General features: G+C 47.5%; 1 protein-coding gene across 1 annotated transcript; it reads left to right on the top strand.

Moving 5' to 3' along the window:
- The first annotated feature begins 879 nt into the window (after nucleotides 1-879).
- Nucleotides 880-16,023, top strand: POGLUT1 (protein O-glucosyltransferase 1). The gene is made up of 10 exons (XM_026040487.1): nucleotides 880-964; nucleotides 3,019-3,162; nucleotides 3,607-3,742; nucleotides 6,153-6,274; nucleotides 7,719-7,778; nucleotides 8,782-8,881; nucleotides 9,812-9,870; nucleotides 12,147-12,314; nucleotides 12,753-12,809; nucleotides 13,828-16,023. Exons 2-10 carry the CDS (start codon nucleotides 3,068-3,070, stop codon nucleotides 13,982-13,984), a joined length of 954 nt encoding a protein of 317 aa, XP_025896272.1. The 5' UTR covers nucleotides 880-964; nucleotides 3,019-3,067; the 3' UTR covers nucleotides 13,985-16,023.
- The last annotated feature ends 950 nt before the right edge of the window (nucleotides 16,024-16,973 follow it).

Below are 16,973 nucleotides of genomic sequence, written 5' to 3'. Positions count from 1 at the left end.
CCACCTCCCCGCCGCCATCTTTGAGCGGGGCGCCGCCATCTTTGTGCGGGGCGCGGCGTCTCTCGCCGCCTCCGCCCGTGGCGGGGCGCGCATGCGCGCGGCGGCGCTGGCGGCAGCATGGGGCGCGCGGCCGTGTGGGCGCTGGCGGCGGCGGCCGCCGTGTGGTGGCCGGTGCCCGCGGCGGCGGCGGGCGGCCCGGCAGGTGAGCGAGCCGGGAGGAGCGGTGGGCGCGAGCCGGGGTCTCGCGGCGGCGTCCAGTACGCTACCGTGCGGTGGGAGAGCGGCCGTTGACCGTTAACCGTTGACCGTTAGCCTAACGGCGCGGCGCCCAGGGCAGGAAAGGCCCGACCCTTCCCTGCCTCCCTGCGGGCTGAGGGACCGGCGCTGGGTTCCCCTTTGTAGCGAAGCTGCCCCATCATCAGCCGAGCCCGCAGGCTGAGCCGGGGTGTCGCCGCTGGAGGCTCCTGGTGCCGGGGACGCGGGCCCGTTCCGTGTCCTTAGGGAGCCAGGCCGGGGAGCTTGGGTCATCGCGGTTCTCTGTCGCCTGCCCGGGGAGCTGAGGTTGGCTTTGCGCCTGCGCTCGGCAAAGTCTGCGTTGAAAGAGTCACTGGCACAGAGCTGACGATGGTGTCAGCGGGGGCTGAGCGGCAGAATCAGCACAAGTTCATCCCYGTCCCTTCTCCGACGTGAGCACGTTCTGTATCCGGCACGCCGTGCTGCAGCTGCGCGGGAAGCTGCTAGTGTGTGGTGGGATCGGGGTTTGTGGCTATTGCCCTGGCGGCAGCAGGAGCAGAAACCTTGTTCAGCTCCCGCTAGTTACTCTGGGAGTATAGCAGATCCATTCCTTTGACTTTTCTTTCCTGCATGTTTTAGATGCCAAATGGAAAGCAATAACTGACCAAATTAACAGAGCTGTGGAGGTCTATAAGCCATGTGTAAAGGAGAATTGCAGCTGCCACCAAAGGTGAGAGACTGGGCTCCTTTTCCTGTACAGACCTCTGACACTCAGAAGCAATAGTCATTCCAGCGCTAAAGGATGGGAATTTCTATGGAGTACAGAGAGCTAGGGACTCTTTTATGTGGATGCAGGACATTTATGGGTAGTACAAGGGCAGACTGAGCTGTCCTGTAGACCTAGCCAGGACAAGCATCACATCTGTTCCTACTGACAGAGCATGACGGCAGGGTGGAGAACTTACAGATGGTAGACTGTAGGACTGTAATGTATTATAATATTTTTTAGTATCTCTAAGCTTTTTTTTTTTTTTTCCCTCCTCTCTCTAAAGTTAAAAAATAAGGGTAGATAGAGGGAGGAGAAATACAGGGAACAGTGAAAATATTAATTCTTCCGTCTGTAGGATCAGGTTTCCATACAGAGATGCCCAGCTTTAAGTTTCTTCTTTTTTAAAAAAAAAAAAAAAAAACAGAAGAAAATTTAACTGTGTCATTTATTTTGGGGGTGAGATTGGGTGCTGTATTGATTTTTAAAATTGGATGAGTCATGTTAAGCAGCTGTTTGTATGCTGTGCCTGCGGCTTTTGACCTTCACTGTTCCTGAAATACTGGTGAGGGAAAGTCTCTTGTAGCTTTGTCTCCCAGTCTTTTTCCTCCTTACAAATCTGGTAGAGCCTGAAGACATCACTTAAGCTTTAAATGTATATGCCATCGTCTCCTTCCCTGCTTTGGTTAGATCCCAGAGCCCCTTCCCAGGTGCCTGTGCCCTCCAAACTTGCTTCAGAACATGACAGTTGATAGTAACAGAAGGTTACAGAAGGTAACAGAAGACAGAAGGTTACAGAAGGTTACAGAAGATAGTAACAGAAGGTTCCTGCGGGCCCTAGGTTTTTATTATAGTGAAAACTAGTATGTTTTATTTAAGGGTTGTAGTGGCAAGCATGATAAAAGAATCAAGCAAGGTAATATAGCATGTACACCRTGTGTCACTAAGATCCAACTCGTTTTTGGAGGTGTTTAAATGCTCAGCAGAACAGTGAAAGCCCTGCCTTCCCCCATGTAGTCGGTTCTACTTGTGTCTGGTTTTCTGCCACTCRGTGGACAACGACTGGAGGTCCAAACTTGTTAGTGACAACTGGAAGGTAGTGACCTAAATTAACATGACATGGATGTGCCATAAAGCTCTCCTGCTCTCGTCTTGTTTTTATGCATGCTACGTTTCCATCCCTGCCTGACAGTTCATCCCATGGTTGGCCCATCTGTTAAGCAGCATTTTTAATGTATTTTTACAATCTTATATCTGATTAATCATTGTACTGTTATATTAAACCAAGGCATCGATGTAGTATCTGCCAAGAAATAGGGAGGAGTTCTCCATGACTGCTCTAATCTGACCGTTTTTCCTAACTGCTCCAAGCAATTAGATCTGAGGGCCTTCTGACTGACATAAACTGCGTTCTACTTCTCCTGTCTTGTATTACATACATTTGAGTCTGTGTTTTCATACTTTGTTCCTGGTGGTGTGCAGGTGTCACGGAGTGCACTCTGCTTAGGCTCAGTGCTCTGGACTGGCTTTCACTGAGCATAGCGTGACCCGATAGTGCTGCTTCTTGGAACTGACTCTTAACTTATATTTTTGTGGCCAAATAGCATGATACTGTATGAGGAAATTGGTCTTGCTTCGTGGAAGGCCAGAGCTCAAGCTGTAGGACTCCAGCATTAAATAAGATGAAAACTTTTTASTTGTGCCAGAATGTGTAAGGTGCTTTCCAGGAGAATAACTGGAGTTGGCTGTGTTGACTGAACTGCCGAGCCCCGTGTCAGGCTTTCTCTTCAGGCAGACAGCAGGTGGATCATCAGAGAGCAAAGCCTGGACCTTATGGTCTCTGAGTAACATCTGTTTGGTGTGAGCTAAATTGAATCCTCTGTTGTACCACGTGTAAAAGAGGAGCTCCTGGAAGCTGCGCTGAGCTTACCATAGAGCCTCTCCTGTATGCTGCAGTAATTTATATGCAGTATCCTCCCTGCTGTGCCTAATGGTGGTTGATATTTGCTCTGTTTCAGCGTCTGGAAGCAGGACCTGGCTCCTTTTCAAGGTGGCATTTCCAAGGAGATGATTTCAGATGTGGTGAGCCGGAAGCTTGGAACACACTACCAAATCATTAAGAACAAGTTATATCGTGAGCATGACTGCATGTTCCCTGCTAGGTGAGAGTCTTGTGGAATATCCTGTCTCCCTAGCCAGGACACAAGAGTGTTTCCAAGCCTGACAAGTTTAAAAGTCATTGAACAAATGATATTTCCGAGTTCTGAATTCCTGAGCAGGGTCAGAGCCTACAAGATTAAATATGAGACTGAAATGTAGGTAAGAAGTAAAAATCCCTATAGCACCTTATTGTACACAGGATAAGATACATGTGGGATCCCAGAGACAGCGGTGGATTAGGGCTGGTGTAGCGAGGTGGCTGGCTTCACTGCCATCTGTGCTGTGCTGTAGCTCAGTGGCTGCTATAGGCAGGTCCAACCTGAATTAAGGTATGGTTCAGATTCACCATCTCTCCCTGCTTCTACACAAACTGCAAAAAGCCTTCAAGAGACTCCAGGAACCTGCCTTTTCCTTGCTGTGCTTTGTTACACGTCATTTTTCCACAGATGCAGTGGAGTGGAGCATTTCCTTCTGGGGATCATCAACCGACTCCCAGACATGGAGATGGTGATCAATGTGCGAGACTACCCCCAGGTCCCCAAGTGGATGAAGCCTCTTATCCCAGTCTTCTCTTTCAGTAAGGTGAGGGGTTCACATGCTGGGCAGTTCTGAGACCTATATCCTCTTTTTTCTTTGGATTGTGTCTTTGAAGATAATCCTTCAAAGATCTCCTTTGCATCAAAATTGTTTGTTCTTTTTTGCTATTATGTTATGTTTCTTCCCGCTTTTAGTTTTCTAGCACAGTGACTTGGAGGCTTATTCAATAGAACAGTTTTTACCCCTCATTAGCTCCTTTTCCAGGTCAAAAATACCTCTGTCATGGTGGAGTGCTGCCCAGCTAGATGAGATGTGTGCCAGCATCACCGATTCGCTACGGTGCCTCTGTTAGACCTGTAGCTCAGAATATTTGTGATCCTCAGTCAGCTGTCATACAGATAGGCTGAGTTAATATGTAAATTTGGGGTCTCCCTTGCTACCACTGATAAATGTTTTTCATATTCTTCTCTGTGATAGTTTTGTCTTCTGTTAACCCTTTTCCCCATATTCTTTTCTCCATCGACACACACACACACACACACACACACACACACACACACTCTTTATCTCTCCCTTGCCAGACTGCAGAGCTGTACTGCCTATTCTCTTGCCTCTGCCATTGGCAAGCTCAAGTTTTGTCCCATAATCATAGTGTCCCATCCTTTTTATCAAAATACATGCACCTCATGCTTGAGCAAATCTTGTTCTGGCTCAGGGTGGTCCAACGTGCTCAAATTCTGAATACTGTGTAGCCCTAATCCCAGTCCTTTTCTTGACTGAAAGGGTTTGCCCTTGCAAGCTATAACAGATGCAGAATGAAGCAATAAACCATTTGTTTTTACTAACTGGGAGCCCTGTCTATTTCTGCTAACTTGTAAGTACAAGTTACTCTAAACCCTGGTCTTTAGCCCATGCAGTCCAAACCCTCATATGATTTATAGTCATTACATAGTAGTTCCAAGCCATCCTAAAACTATCTGTGCAGATTTTGCTACAGCTTTGCAAGCACTGTCGTTCAAGAACTGTGGTCACTGCAGGATCCAGTAGTAAAACTGTGTCACTCCTTGACCCTAACATAATCTTAGTTCTCGTTGGCAGGACTCAAGTAGCTGCAGAATAGGCTGCAGTAGCTTAATCTTCACAGATATATTCATCAACCTGTCCCAGGAGGTTTGCAGGACCCAGCAGGACACAGAATTCTCCATTCCTTATTGYTCAATATCTGAGCTGTGACCTCGGCCCTGGCCTTAAGTGTAATGGAGTGATTCAGACCCRGCTCCCACGTAAACAGCCAGCGGTAGCCTCTGCCAGAAGGAGGAGGCTTAGGTTTGATGCCAAAAGCATAAGGGATTTAAGGCTTATTGTGCATCCTGGAAGACCCAGAGGGCTAGGGTGATGTCTGGAGTTACCATGGTTTGATGTCAATGCCAATACAATGTGTCCAAAAAGGAGAAGATTACAAAAGCACAAACTCATTTAGGTTAGAAGGGACCAGAGGAGGAGAGCTGGTTCTCTGGTCCAGCAGCCTGCTCATGAGTTGGCTCACGGTGCTTGCGGCTCATCCTGCTCAGCTCTGAGCATTGCTAGGACAGGGATTCCACAGGCTTCCTGGGCACCTGTTGCAGCATTTGACCTCTCTGTCAGGGAAAACATGTTTCCTGATCCCTAATTGCAATTACCTGTGTTATAATCAGTGTATCTTGCCTCTCATTCTGTCTCAGTGCACTTCTGGAAAGACTCTGCCTGTTCCTTTTCTGAACCCTCCTGTTAGGTGGTAGAAGACAGCAGTTATATCCCCCCTCGCCTTCTGGTCCCGTGCATGAGCAAACCTGGTTCTTCGGGTTCTCCCATGCACACAGCTGAGCTCCATAAGCAAATGCCTTCTCGGCAGTGGAAGAGCAGCTCTGCTAGCTTGCTGACAGGAAGGCATGATGAGGAAAATTAGAGTAAGTGAAGCCAGAATTTGACTCGTCTCTCACTGATAACAACTTGGCATGGTACCAAACTGAATTATTTATCCCCAAGAAAACTTTGATAGTTGTTGAAAACCAACAAGAAAACAGCCACCCTCTGGATGTCTGGCTTACCATTCAAAAGCATGAAAATCACGTGTTGTCTTGCAGCAAGCTGCAGCTTCTTTTAGTTTCAYAGAAATTAGGTTGGAAGGGACCTCAGRAGGTCATTTGTTCTAGTGCCCCGTTCAGAGCAGGACTAATCATCAAATATACCTGCTGAAATAACACTTGCTTTTCTCTATTGGGGTTGTCTCGGTGTGATCCCCAGCAATACAGTAGTGATCAGAGAGCTCCAGTGGTTGGTTATAAGACAGCGACAGAAAAAACAGACAGAATTCCTGAAAGAGGCCTCCTTTGCTGACTGAGTCATTCAGAAAACTGAGATAAATGTTACTCGTACTCCTAGATTGCTCTTAACTACAATCTCCTTTTTTCTTAAGACACCWGAATACAGTGATATAATGTATCCTGCGTGGACATTTTGGGAAGGAGGACCAGCTGTTTGGCCAATTTACCCAACAGGTTTAGGGCGCTGGGATCTCATGAGAGAGGACCTGAGGAGGTAGGTTGTGTGAAGGAAGATGCTGGGTGGGGAGGCACAACGAGGAACATGTCTTGGTCAAAGTCTTCTAGCCCCCTGGAAGCTCTGGGGCAATATTGAAGTCCTGGGGTCCAATCTGCTGCGTCTCGTAAACTACGTGCAGCCTAAGTGCTGCATGAGAATTCCTCATGGAAGCTTTGCGTGGTGCAGCCAAAAGTTACAGTTAGCTTCTCTATTTCCAGCCCTTTAGCCCGATTACTGTCATTTTCAGTGGGATAGAGTTGGTCATTAAAGAAGCAGTTGTTATCACTCGCCTGCAAAAATCTTCCCTGACAGGTGGGAATATTTTCCTTTGTTTCCAGCTACCTCTGCAGGATCTATGTTTTTCCTTCACTGCAGAGATGATCCAAACCATTTGTGTAAGCTTCTGGAAGGGTGAAGGAAAAGCCTTCCTTAGATTTACCCTCACTTGAGGGCTGCAGTTTTGAACAGAGAAACCTGGAGTCRTTCCCAGGGAGCAAGAGCCATGACTGGGCTCAGATGGGCTAGTAAGACGGAACATGTTTCTGACAGGAAGTCTGTCGGCTGACAAATCTTTGACTGTTAGCAGAATCAGGAGCTGTTTCTCCTGAAAAGTGACATACAAAGAGTAGTAACAGTGAATGAAAATAGAAACACAACAGGAAAAAAAAAAATACATGTTGGCTGATATCAGAATGCCGTATACGTCCAAAAGACATCTGAAGAYTTTTGGGATTAATCATATTTGAATGCCAATGTGCTATAACGTCATATAGAAAAGGTCCAAAGCATTGACTTATCTTTGCATTTCCTGACATCTCTGGGTTACATACAGAGGCGAAGATCAACCTGCACAGGTGAGGTTGAGGATCAGGACCTACATATCAGTCCAGGTGCAAAAAATAATAATAAAAAATCCCCTGAGGGGGAAACAAAGCATGTGAGAACTGTTTTGAAGGATTTACTTTAAATTTAAAGTTACCTAGAGAAACAACAAGCCCGTGTGTTTTAAACACAAAACAGCATTTTGTTTGTAAATAGAGGAACGTGAGAAAAGTTAGAAATTCCATATAGGCATTTTGCACTATGCGTATTCAGTGAAACCAGGAGCAGTAAAGCAGCAATGTAAAAGGAATATTCAAAGTTTTGGAAAATATGAATTTTCTTAAAGCAAAGATTTGATAAGGGTTTTTGTGTGTAATTTATTCTTTTTAGTGTGACTCTGAAAAGTAGTCTATATCATGTTGCTTTGAACAGAATTATTCACAGGAAAACCTGTTTCATTGGACCTGGCTGAGAATTCTTTTTTCTGATATAATGAAGAAAGTGATTGCCATTAAAAATGAAGAATAATAAAATGAGATCATGCTGTGAAAATTGATGATGAGCGCTGTTTCATGGTTTTATTAAATCATTTACTGCCACGTATAAAAAATATTTTCAGATCTGCAGAAAAATGGCCATGGATGAAAAAAATCTCCAAGGCATATTTCCGCGGATCCAGGTGAGTATATTTAACTGCAGCAGGAGATCCTGCCAGGACATGCCATGCCAGCTCTCTGTAGATGCAGATTTTTGTATCACCAAGACCTAAGCAAGTGTAACCTAGAGCAGATTATTAAAAGGAGAGCGTGACGTTTTGTGCAGCAGCGTTTCACCACCAATGATGCTCCTCAAGAGCCGCCATTTGCAGCTTATTTCTCATAATAAGTCTAATACTAGGAACAAGTTGTGATGAATTTGCTGCTTTATTTCTTAATGAGTAAAACTGTCCACCTAGGAACCAACTTCTTTCCTTCTGTGATAGGGCCTGCAGRTGCATGATACAAATGTGAAGATTTGGTATTGCTCTGCCAGCTTCTTGACAGTGTGAATTCTTCGTTCCCTACGAAAGTGCTCTGCAGTGATTCAGCGAGGGTTCTTGCATTAGTTACCTGAGAGTTGGGGGTAAGAGAGGAGTAGACCTTCTCCCTCTCTCCAGTGACAATTTGAAAATGATGTTAACCCCTGTTTGTCCTTGTTTCTCCATATAGTTGGGTTTTAGGGATGGACTTGATATCTAACTCTTAATAGGTAGGCTCAGGAGATCTCATGGAACTCATAACCTCATTGGTAGTAGTGATTTGAATTAGTTTGTGTCRAGCAGATCAACACCAAAGATGCTTAGCATCTCTTCAACCTCTGATTTGGGAAGGGGACTTAAACTATTCGGTACCTGTAAGGTCAAGTCTGAAAGAGAAAATCTCTGCTGAGTTGTCCTGGGAATTGCTTAAATAATACTATTACATGTTTGGTCTTTTACTGTAAGTGAAGAAAATAAACATGGCCCCAAGTCATTCCAGTACATATAACTCTTCTGTTAATACACCCATGGACAGAAGTATCCTATATGATAGGCACTGAATAGTGTTTTCTGGGGATGTAAAAGGTCACCCTCATGAAGAGTCTTGAATTTTGTTAGCTGTGTAGGGTCAGATGGATTGAAAACGGTGGCGTTTCTTTTGCAGAACGAGCCCTGAGAGAGATCCCCTCATTCTGCTGTCCCGAGAAAACCCAGAACTCGTGGATGCCGAGTACACTAAAAACCAGGCCTGGAAATCTGAGAAGGTGTGTGTGCTTTGTCTGTCTTCTGCGGGTGCAAGCCACAAAGGACCTTGCAAGATGGCTTTGGTGGTTGGGATGCATCTTGTGGAGAACTGTGGATGCTTCTCTAGGGTGGAGGAGGGTTGTGCTTCTGCTCATGACCACAGCTCTGGTGGGTGAGAGGAAGCAGCCTCTAGAGCCTCGCAGGCCAACTGTTTTTTCCACCGACATTTTTTTGTTCAAGAAAGCTAGAACAGTTAAGAAAATGAAACAATAGAGTACAGCCCCCTTGTAGTGGTGAAATAAGAGACTAAGGCCATATAATAGGGCTGAGTGAACTATTTACTGGATTCTGAAGTGTTTAAAACCTCAGGGGTTTAGGAAGATTGCAGGCTCTGTCCTTCAGCTTTGGGGTGTCTCTCCACTCTCTTGAGTTTTAAGCCTGCTGTTGAGGAGTGCTTGCCCCTTCCCTATCCATCCTCACCACCTTCAYTGCTGCACCGTTAACTTAGCATTCTCCCTCAGACACTGATTGCCTGTGTGTTGTCCTGTCTTCAAAGCCTTTCCTTTTCATCTCTATCTTTTTGTCTAGTTGCTGACAACTTTCTGGTAACTATTACATATAAGCTTTTAGTTTTATAGTTACTCCTCAGTCCAGCTCTCTCCAGACAATCTTGGCTAATCCAGCTACGTTTGGCTTCAGACAGTCCATTGTCCAGCTTTCAGCTCTGTAGCTGCCAACTTAACATCATCATTACTCTTACTGAACTTTTTCTTCCTCAGCTGAAGGCCTGGGAATCCTTTACAACACTTCTAAAAACCCACCAGAAAAGGTTTTCTTGTAAGTGGGTCTGGGAGGATTTGGGATTTCAGCTTATTTCTAGTTAACTTGGAAGGAAAATAAATATAAAATCACTGTATAAAATGTATTTTTAAAATTCTCTTTATTTTAAGGACACCCTAGGGAAACCTCCTGCAAAGGAAATTCCACTGGTTGATCACTGCAAATACAAGTAAGAGTCTTGATCAGTAAAACTGTTCAAGGGCTATGTTTTATTACTTTGCTTGTGCAGTCTATTGTGTTTCTCTCGCTCTTTTTTTCCCCTCCCCTTAAGATATAATTCCTGCAACAAATTCCATGCACAAAGCATGCAAGCCTACAAACGTAGGGGCGATTTGGGAGCTTAGCCTGGCCAATTTCAGTGTCATCTTTCCCCATCATGTGTGGAGAAACAAAGTGCTTTGGGGAAAGCCAAGATCTTATATCACTAATAAAGAAAAATATAGATTGAAAATGCACTTATTTTTACAAAGTTCCTAGTCAAAAAGACTTGATTTTTTTTTTATTTACTTTCAATTCCTATGCCAACAGCTGTGAGTTATTTTTTGGTATTGTAGTCATAGCATTAATATCTTCAAAGACACAAGGAACTAAGGAATAATGCCTTGATGTGCATGTGCAAGTAAGTGTTGCCATTGGATATACATATAAAATGAAAGAGAGCTCGGAGTATGACTGGGCAAGTAGCAGCATTCGCGCTTCGTGTTCTTTGGGGAAATATGGTTTTGATTGTGTAAAGGATTACTATTAATATTATTTTCATCCTTTTTTAGTTTTCTTTTGTAGAAAGATATATGCTGTTGGTTGGCATGTATATATGTCTGTTGTAGAAATTTTATTTTGTTTTAGAATAGTTTAGTGATGATTCTACCAGCTAGAATCTGCTGATTGAAGAACTTGGTGATTTGACTGGATCTGTGTTTTTGTGCAAACGTGACAAATATTTCTCATGTTACGTTCTGCTCGGCTGCTCCCCTGACTTTTCCCTCCTGATACACAGACGTCTGCAGCACCTGATGCCTCCTAAGCCCCTTGGAACACAACAGCCTGAGACGTCCTCCCATCCTTGTGTCATGGCCCAGTGTAGGAGCCATCATCCATAATTGTTGTTAGCAGTATGGGCTCTATCCATGGGCTAGCCCTACAGTGGTCCTGCATTATGCAGTTTAGGCTGTAGGTAGAAAAACACAGGTATAGAGAGGCTGTGATCACACGACCCACCACAGCTCTCCGGCGGAGGAGTTGGCAGAGCCAGCGTCTGGTCGGCTCCACTTGAATTTCTCCCTGCTTCCCTCARTGGAGATGCCCTCCCAGCCTGTCTGAAAGCAGCCCTGCAGTGACTTGGCTGCGGGCCCCAACGATGGGAGCAGGGTCTGGAGCTGGATGGAGCCATTTCCTCGCTTCCAGACCACTGTTCCTGTCACGTCCCTAAGTGTTTATTCAGTTCCTAACACAATGGGCTCCTCGGCCCTGCCTTCAGCTCCTGGGTGCTGCCACAGTAACATAATGCAGAGTAATTGTAGATCTGCTTCCTTCCACCGAGTGCTGGCCTGAGCTTCGTTATAATCCCATCACGCCCAGAGCAGCTGCATTAAAGGGAGAGGTCCCTTTCCCCAGCCCCAGATGTGTGGCTTCAAAGATACCTGTACCGAGGGTTTTTACCCATGGGAAAAACAGCTTTATAGATTAATAGAGAAAAAATAATTTAAAAAGTCAACAAGCAAATAAACAAACATGCCTCTGAGATACAGTTTGCTAACAAAAATCTCCTTCTCCCAAATGCAAGTCCATTTTACCAATTTGGCAGAAAATAYGGGAAAACAGAGTTGTTGGTTCTTTCTTATCAGCAGAGTCATCTATTCTGTGCTAGCCTGTTTCATCCCCTGTGTTTTCATTCCCAAGTTAATATTGCTTCCCTTCAGGTTAAAGCAGGGGGACCCGAAGGCGAGGAAGAAAGGCTGGGATAGATAATGTCAAAGCAGAACCATGATCAAAATAAGTTCATTGCAAAGGTGTGGGAAAAGAGCTCCCTGTGGGAGTAGAATCCCGGAGTAGGGTAGAATCACAGGGAGAGCATCAAAGTTGTGGCCCTCCGTGCTGTTTTTGCTGTGGCCTGGGAGGTCTCCTTTGGTTTGTCACCCGTGGATGTCTGTATCGGAGCTAAAGCTTCACCTCTGAACTTTCTCCCTCTATGTTGACAGGTATCAGGAGCTCACCGAGCACATCCTTAACTTCAGCTTGCATTTACACTGGGGAGCTTCAAAAGTTTTTCTTCTCTTTCTTCTAGTGACAGATGCTTAACTCAGTGTGAGAGAGACCCTCCTACCTGTTATCTGTGAGACAGAGCTGACCTATCACTTGGAGGCCAATTCCTTAGTAGGGCAGGTAGCCTTCCCTTGTAAAGGGGCAGGTGTAATGGGGTCCCTGCCTTTGCTTGTACTTTTAAAGGTACCTGTTTAATTTCCGTGGAGTGGCTGCCAGTTTCCGCCTCAAGCACCTCTTCTTGTGTGGCTCGCTCGTCTTCCACGTGGGWGAAGAGTGGCTGGAGTTCTTCTACCCTCAGCTGAAGCCTTGGGTGCACTACGTCCCCGTGAAGCCCGACCTCTCCGATGCCAGGTGTGAGACCCCGCGCGCCCAGCTGCAGGGAAGCCCTGCCCCGCGTGGACAGCGGGACTGGTTGGTGTTAGGCTCAGAATGACAGCAGGGGCCTGTGGAGGTCCTGTTCTGTTCTCTTCGTAACCACCCCCAAAACATCTCCTGCTCTTACTGCTTAGAAGGTGCGAGTTTCTCCGCGGCACTGGGGCACCCTGACCTCAGCAGGCACTTGCTGCTAGCAGCCGTGCCGCCCGGGTACGTGGCATCGGACTGAGCGCATCGGCTTCCACGGGCCGACGTCGATGTCTGGGGCCGTGACAGACAAACAGCACCTGCCCCCCTGCTCTGGAAGGAGGAGCCCCCGCCCCGCGTGCGCTCCTACATCCTTAGCCTCCTCCTCCTCTGCAGTAGTGCTGCTGAGCTGCGTGTCTGTCAGTAATTTTTTTGTCCCCGTTTTAGGGAGCTGTTGCAGTTTGTGAAGGAAAATGATGCCATAGCACAAGAGATTTCAGAGAGGTAAGTTGTATTTCCCATCTGTCTGTCTGTCAGGAACTCTTTTTCTGAAGCACCTATCAAAGACAGCCTAGTACTAATAGGGTAAAGTATATTTATCTTCTGTAATAACAGCAGGGGCATTGGAGAACTTGTAATGGGGAACAGGAAAACAAGATTGTGGTTTAGATCTTCAGTTCAGATGTGATCCATGTCAGGAATCCCACTGAACACTATAAGAAGTTTTTGGCCTCAATATGAAAGAAGTTGACCCCTGGGAACCATGTCTGCATTATCATAGAATCACAGAATGGTTAAGGTTGGAAGGGATCTTTAGAGATCATCTAGTCCAACCCCCCTGTACACACAGGGTCACCCAGAGCACGTAGCACAGGATTGTGTCCAAGCAGGTTTGGAAGGTCTCCAGAGAAGGAGACTACTGCCCCTCTGGGCAGCCTGTGCCAGGGCTCTGTCACCCTCGCTGTCACAAAAATTTTCCTTAAGTTCCTGTGGAACTTCTGATGCTTCAGTTTGTGGCCGTTTCCTCTAGTCCTGTCGCTGGCCACCACTGAAAAGAGGCCGCCCCCTCCTCCTCACTGCCTCCCTTGAGGTATTTATACACACTGACCAGGTCCCCCCTCAGCCTTCTCCAGGCTGAACAGGCCCAGCTCCCTCAGCCTTTGCTCACAGTACAGATGCTCCAGGCCCCTGATCGTCTTTGTAGCCCTATATAATTATAAATATTATCTATCCAGTCTGGCAGTGACTGGCTTCTGAAGCAGCATGAACCACTGTTGTTCGGGGTGTATCTGAGATAATAAATATTACTTCAAGTAGCAAATACCATCTTGAGGACAACAAAAGCATTGCAAGTTTTGGAGCGATGAGAATAAATGCAAGTTGTGAAATCCAAGTCGATAGTACAAAGCAATGTGTGGTGTTTCACACTGAGAAACAGAAGAGCTGATAGACGTATAAAACAAAGCCACAGGCTCCTGTACCAACTGAGGGTTGGTTCTGACTGTGCCTCCTGTGTCTCCAGGGGACGCCAGTTCATCACTGAGCACTTGCAGATGGAGGATGTCTCTTGCTACTGGGAGCATCTGCTGACCGAGTACTCCCAAACCCTGACTTACAAAGTGAAAAGGAAGAAAAACTACCAAGAGATTACTTCTGAGCGGTTGAAAACAGAACTGTAGAGGTGTCTGTGGTTTTCTTAGTGCCTTGGACAGATCTCTGTGGAAATCTGAAGACCTGGGTACCTTCCTTCTAGTTTTCCAAGGTTTCTTGTCCTTTACACTAAAAGCACAGAGCGCAGCCATAGGCTAACTTTAAAAATCTTCCCATACAGTGGGACCCACCTACACTGTTGCCCTAAGGACATTGAGTAGAATGTTAGATGCCAGGTAGCTAATGGAGTAGGTGTGCTGGTGCTTGGAATAGGGACGTAGGCACTTGGGGTTTTGGGACTCGGGATAATCCTAAATCCCATCCAGTCGATGATGGAGCTTTCTGTTAATTTTATTGGAGTTTTTTTATTAGGTCCTTTGTAATTGCAGTCACAGTGCCTGAACTGTGAGCCCTGCTCAACAGGGAGAGATACCTGCCCATTTTCCATTTTTGACAGATCAGCAGCGTTTTCTCACATGCGTGATGGCACTGGGCATACTGTGTGTTCCCTGACAGAAGCAGTGGCTGGGTTTGGGGRTAACCTTTTTAGATAGCTTAAGAACTTTTTGTTTTCTCCTGAAGTTTACATCTAGTTTCTAAAGCAAGGTTGTAATGGGCTGTCAAAAGGACAAGTTCTCCTTGCACACATGAACCACCTACCTCAGAAGGGAGCAGCCAGCAGCAGCAGTGATTTTGCTGCAGTGCTGGGTTGGAGTGGTCAGCAGACAGCACTGGGCAACCGACATAAGGACAGTCCATCCTCGACACATTGGCTTCTCTGGGTGCACGCACAGCCGTGCAAAACTGAGCCCCTGCTAAGAAGCGCTCAGCCAGATGTCTTGGGACCATTGGGAACCTAGGTAAAGTATTTGAAGGGATAGATGCAGCTCTTCATTGCTCCCGATGTTCACAGAGTCTTTGTTCTGCTCCCCCTCCATAATCTTTTCTAGTTCTTTTTTTTTTTTTTGAGGCTGGTAGTTCCTCTGCTCGCCCCAGCATTTGCTTATCTTTCTCCCAGCCATTACATGCCTTTCCTTATCTCCTTCAGTCTGCTTCAGGAGTCTTCAGTCACACAATGGCAGCTATTCCTCACATTATTCATTTTGAGTTCAGTCACAGTCTCATTTATTTACCTCTTCACTGATTTATTAATTAAAATTAACTGATTTTCACCAACCAGAGGCTGCTCAGCCCATGGTGAATGGAGTTTCTGAAACGCTTTGTGGTCTCTGAGTTGAGAGGAGGGGCCTGATGAGAAGCAGCCTGTTCACTGCCACCCAGAGACGTTCAGTTCCTCCTGCCGAGTGTGTTTGCTCAGGGACCTCAGCTTTTTCTGCTGGAAAAGAGGGACGTGGGGCTGCTGCCACCGAGCCCGGCTGTGCAGGCCCCCTTAGCTGCAAGCCATGTGCTCTGGGATCACCGCTCCCACGCACCGCTTGTCTGCCTGGCAGCGCCACGGGGTCCTCAGCCCGTCCTTTGCCTGGGAGCAGTGACCTGGCCGTGGGGCTCCGTTCCTGGCAGTCCTGGTACGTGGCTCCCTGCAGAGCAGCAACTGCTAAGCTAGCCTGAAACAGCAGCGTAAGCGGCGGCGGGGCCCCCTGAGGCCCCTGCAGCGGCCTCGTGCCTTGGGAAGCGGCACAGGAACGAAGGGGAAGAGCCAGCGCCGGCGGCAGCTCCTCATCCTCTGCATCGTAGCAGAGGAGATGCTGCAAAGAACAGTCGTGCTAAATAAACGTGCGTATGGAGGCACTCGCACGGAGGCCTTGGCAGCCCTGCCAAGCGCTGGTGCAGCTGCATGCCAGCTTCAGGACCACTGCTGGGTCATCCCCGTGTACAGAGAAAACCCATTAGGGTATGGAAGTAGTTTGATGTCTGAGGAAAAGGACTGTGTGAGACTACACAGGGGTTTCTGGTTTTGCAGGTTTAGTCAACGAGGAGAGAGCAAGCTGAGAAAATGACGCAGCTGTGTATGTTATATAAAATCACTTTTAACTAAGTGCTTTTGGAATAAARCCAGAAGTTGTATACATCGTTTTTTAGGCTGAAGAATAATGATATTGTAATAAAAGATCTGAAAAACCACTAGTTGCTTCAACCAAGAAGCTCAAGAGTGTCTTTGTGCTTCCTCTCTCCGATGGTAACGTCTAGGGTGTGTCAAGGGATGCAAGAAAGCACTTTTCCCAGTCTCTCATCCAGGTCTAGGGTAACGGTGCCTCTCCCCGGCYCAGTGGATACGAGCCTGAGTCGGTGGGTGCTCTTCACTCCACTTTGTTTTTCATGTTACTGAGAGCTGTAAGGAAGTGGGCCCTCAGCTGCCGGCCTTGGCCGATGGACAAGGCCTGACCTGCCGGAGGGGTGTCCCCTCTCCCGCGGGCAGGATGTGCGTAAAGGAGGGCAGGGGGTGGGAAGGCTGCTCTGCAGGTGTCACGTTTGCACTGCTACCCTTGCAGAGACTAAAGCTCTCCCRGTTCGACCACAACATGTGTGGAAAATAAAAACATGTAACCTCGCACCCAGTTGGTGCGTAAAGCACAAACGGATGCAAAGCAAACTGGGCAAGGGGACAAAAAGCAGGGTGCCGATAGCGGGTGTGAGGGGCAGAGATCTCGGCACAGCAGCTGCCTGACTTTTTTGCCTGGGGTTGATGCAGGCTCCATGGGTGACCTGGAGAACGGGCTCCAGGGGTCCCAGGCACGCAGGYGGGTGCTCCGGGTGCGAGCAGGGAAGGCAGCGCGGGGCTCCTTGGAGCGCTGCACGTGGCACCGCCACTGCGCCGGTCCCGGCAGCACCGCGCGCAGCGGGTGAAGCGGAGGGGAGGCCCGCGTGCCGTTTCCACCGGGAAAGCTGCRGCGCTTGTTTCGCGGGATCGGGAACAGGGCTCCAGCGGCGGGACGAGCGCGGAGGCTGCGGCCGCTCGCGCCCCTTCCCGGCTCGCGGCGGCTCCCGCCGGCCGGAGCTCCCCGGGAGGCGGCGCGGGGCGGGACACCCGCTCCGCTCCGCTCCGCGCCGCGCCGCCCC

The sequence above is a fragment of the Nothoprocta perdicaria genome, unplaced genomic scaffold, assembly GCF_003342845.1.
Source record: "Nothoprocta perdicaria isolate Ctin4 unplaced genomic scaffold, notPer1 scaffold_100, whole genome shotgun sequence".
Lineage (NCBI taxonomy): Eukaryota > Metazoa > Chordata > Aves > Tinamiformes > Tinamidae > Nothoprocta > Nothoprocta perdicaria.
The sequence above is the reverse complement of the archived record's forward strand: the minus strand, read 5'-3'. Positions and strand labels throughout refer to the sequence as shown.